Raw genomic sequence first — 3,054 nt, 5'->3', positions numbered from 1 at the left:
GATGTATTTTTCCAAAACCAAAGTTGGTAAATTGACAACATGCTTTTGACATTGTGAACTTTCACTCTCATTAAACAAATCAGGTAAGCTTTCATATGAAAATGAGTTTTTCTTTTTCAAATAAAGAGCGTTGATTTTATCATAGATTAGAGCAATTTCTCGTTTCATTTTGGTTGATCTTTTAGCCAGTGCTTCCTCAATTTCACTGTTGGATGCAAATGTGAGTCGTGCAGGTAGGCCAATCATCACGTATCTACTATCATACAGACAGGGCTCAGCTTTGGCCATATTGGTTAAGGTGAGAGGATTTTCAAAGCCTAATCCTTTGTTCTCACGGAAGGAGTCCTTTGGTCGATTCATGAACAAGGTTTGATTCGAGATATGACCAGCTAAAACAACCTTAGACTGTTCGATCCTATAAAGTTTCTCTTCAATTTGACCTAGGAGAGTTTGAAGCTCTAGATTATGTGCAGCAAGTTTAGAACATTCAGAGGTTTTCATAGCAAGGTCAAAAAGGGGTTCTCTTATCTTTTGCTCTAACGTATCTAGAGGAGTTTTCTTAGAGGCAGTGAGTTTCTTAATTTCTTTCTCGGCATTGTCTACTTTCTCACTAAGAACCTCATTTCTTAACTTAAAGTCTATCCTTTCTATGCGTAACGATCTCACACTAGATTGTAGCTCCTTCATATGTGTGCTACTTTTTTAGCTAGATCCTTCTAAAGGTTTAAGTATGCATTGTTTGACACTTTGATTTTCAATTCAGCTTTTAACCTATGGTTCTCATTTTATAGTCCATTAACTTGACTAGCAAAAGATCTGAGGTCCTTACTCATTTTAGCAAACGTGTCAATATACATATCAGGCAGTTCAGAGAGTATTCTATCATGATTGTTAGAGGCAGGTTCAATACTAATGGACACACTATGTTGGGCAGTAGGGTCATTAGGTTTTTCAGAGGGAGAATGCAATACACCAGAGATAAATTCAGAATTATTATTTACGGAGTTATGGTATTCATGAATTATGTCAGTGTAAGGTTGTACCTCTTCCTCATCGTCGGAAGCAACATTATCAGGAGCACGATTCATGTTGGTGAGTTTGACTACATTATCACGTTCAGGCTACTGTTCACTGTCTGATCAGTTTAGCCACACATCATCTGAGGCTTTGAGAACCTTCCCCTTTTCAGCATCTTGAGCGAGTAACATCTTTTTCTTGTAGTACTCGGCATCCTTACGTTTGGGTAGTCTGCATTCTCGTGCAAAGTGACCTGTTTTACCACAGTTGAAACACACATTATCGGAGTCCTTGTTGTCAGGAGCTTGCTTTTGAGTGGTTGAGGTTTTGGGTTTTTTGTAGTACGAGGAGCTAGATGAGGTTCGATTGTTATTGTTTCTGCTGAAACCTCCAGATGATCTCCTAAGGTTCAGTTGGTTGCTGAACATTGCGACAGCCTTGACAAGATCTCGATGTTCTTCGTCAACATCAGAGTACGTGTCCTCATCAGATGACACGGTTTGTTTTGCTTTGAGTGAATTGGTGCGGTTGGAAGTGGTTTTGGTGGAGCTTTTTTTGACGTACAGAGCCATTGGATCACTGGTTTCGGTAGGGTTGAATTTAGGGTTTTGAACAGCTTGAACATCAGATTGATGGTTCATTAGTTTGCCTACAACTTCATGGATGTCGTACTTCTTGGTGTTTTTGGAAGCACGAAAGTTGTTTCCATATGGTGTCCATGTGGCATTTAGCTTCTTGAGGAATTTCATGTTCAGCTCTTGATTTTCTTTCTTCACTCCAACCTTTTTCAGCTCATTGATGACTTCACAGAAGCGTTTGTAGCAGTCCTTTAGCGGTTCGTCAGGTTTCTGAAAGTAGTCCGCATACATGGCGAGAGCAATGTCAAGTTTTGTTTGATCTGATTGGCTATATCCTTCCTGTTGACGAGTGATTTCATCTAGAAGTTCTTTTCCAGATTTTAGAGAGCTGACAGATTTGTACATGTCGTGGGAAAGAGCTTGCATGATAATGGCCCTAGAATCAACATCGGCTTGAGCTCTCTTAGCATCTTCACCCTGGAGTTCATAGGGTTTTAGAGCCATGCCGGTGTCAGGATGAAGAAAGACCTTAGGTCCATTGAGAAATGAATCCCAGAGGTTTTTGGTTTGTTCTACCTTTCCATCGATGAAGTTGTCAAATCTTCCTTTCCATTCGTCAAACAGTCCCTCGAACAGCATGGGAGGATGAGTATCTGAGCCCACGACCAAAGCATCACAGTTTGCAGTAGCCATCTTAACTAAGAGTGGAAACAGAGTGGTGCAAAAGAGAGGAGATTTAACAAGAGATTGTAAAGTAGAAATTTTGAGTGAGGGGGATCAAGAGTATTGAGTTAGTGAAATTAGGGTTTTGGTGTAAAACCACTTTTAAGAACAGAGTGGTTTTTGAGCATAGCCAAATTTCAAAACAGACAATGTTTTCGAGCAGTAACAAAAGAGTTATGAAAGGAAGGTTTTCAAGCAGGACAATTATGAGAGCAAAAACCTAGATTTCGAACAGGCAAGATGTCTAATCACAAGTCTATTTTTCGAGCAGACAAAGCATTCGAGCAGTTAAGATATTCGAGCACAATCCTAGTTCTAGAGCAGAGACTTAGTTTTAGAGCAGTTAAGTATTCGAGCAATGACTAGGGTTTCAAACAAAAACCAAGCCTTCAAAACAGGGTGGTTTTCGAGTAAAATAAGGTTTTCTGACAGCCAAGTTCTCGAGCACTATGGGACAAAACTTAAGGATTTCAAGCAGCCTAAGAATTTTTCGTACAAGGTTTTCGAGCAGTAAAAATAACTGTTTTCAGACACACCTTTTTAAATTTAGGACACAATTTTCAATCAAAGAATCAAATTATAAACTGTTTTCGAGCAAAAGTCTCACTTTTCTCATTGTTTTCGAGCAATTTTTTAACTGAAAACAACTTAGTCAGATTTTTAATTCAAAGTTAAAGAGTTTGACTTATTTGAAAGAGAATACCCATGCAGGTGATTTCTTACAATAGAGTACAAG

General features: G+C 38.9%; 1 protein-coding gene across 1 annotated transcript; it reads right to left on the bottom strand.

Moving 5' to 3' along the window:
- Nucleotides 1–1,139: 1,139 nt before the first annotated feature.
- LOC139854231 (uncharacterized) lies at nucleotides 1,140–2,288 on the bottom strand. The gene has a single exon (XM_071843548.1). The coding sequence runs from the start codon at nucleotides 2,286–2,288 to the stop codon at nucleotides 1,140–1,142; it is 1,149 nt and encodes a 382-aa protein (XP_071699649.1).
- Between the last annotated feature and the right edge of the window lie 766 nt (nucleotides 2,289–3,054).

The sequence above is a fragment of the Rutidosis leptorrhynchoides genome, chromosome 6 (genome assembly GCF_046630445.1).
Source record: "Rutidosis leptorrhynchoides isolate AG116_Rl617_1_P2 chromosome 6, CSIRO_AGI_Rlap_v1, whole genome shotgun sequence".
NCBI classification, from domain to species: domain Eukaryota; kingdom Viridiplantae; phylum Streptophyta; class Magnoliopsida; order Asterales; family Asteraceae; genus Rutidosis; species Rutidosis leptorrhynchoides.
This window is presented reverse-complemented; position numbering and strand designations above follow the sequence as displayed.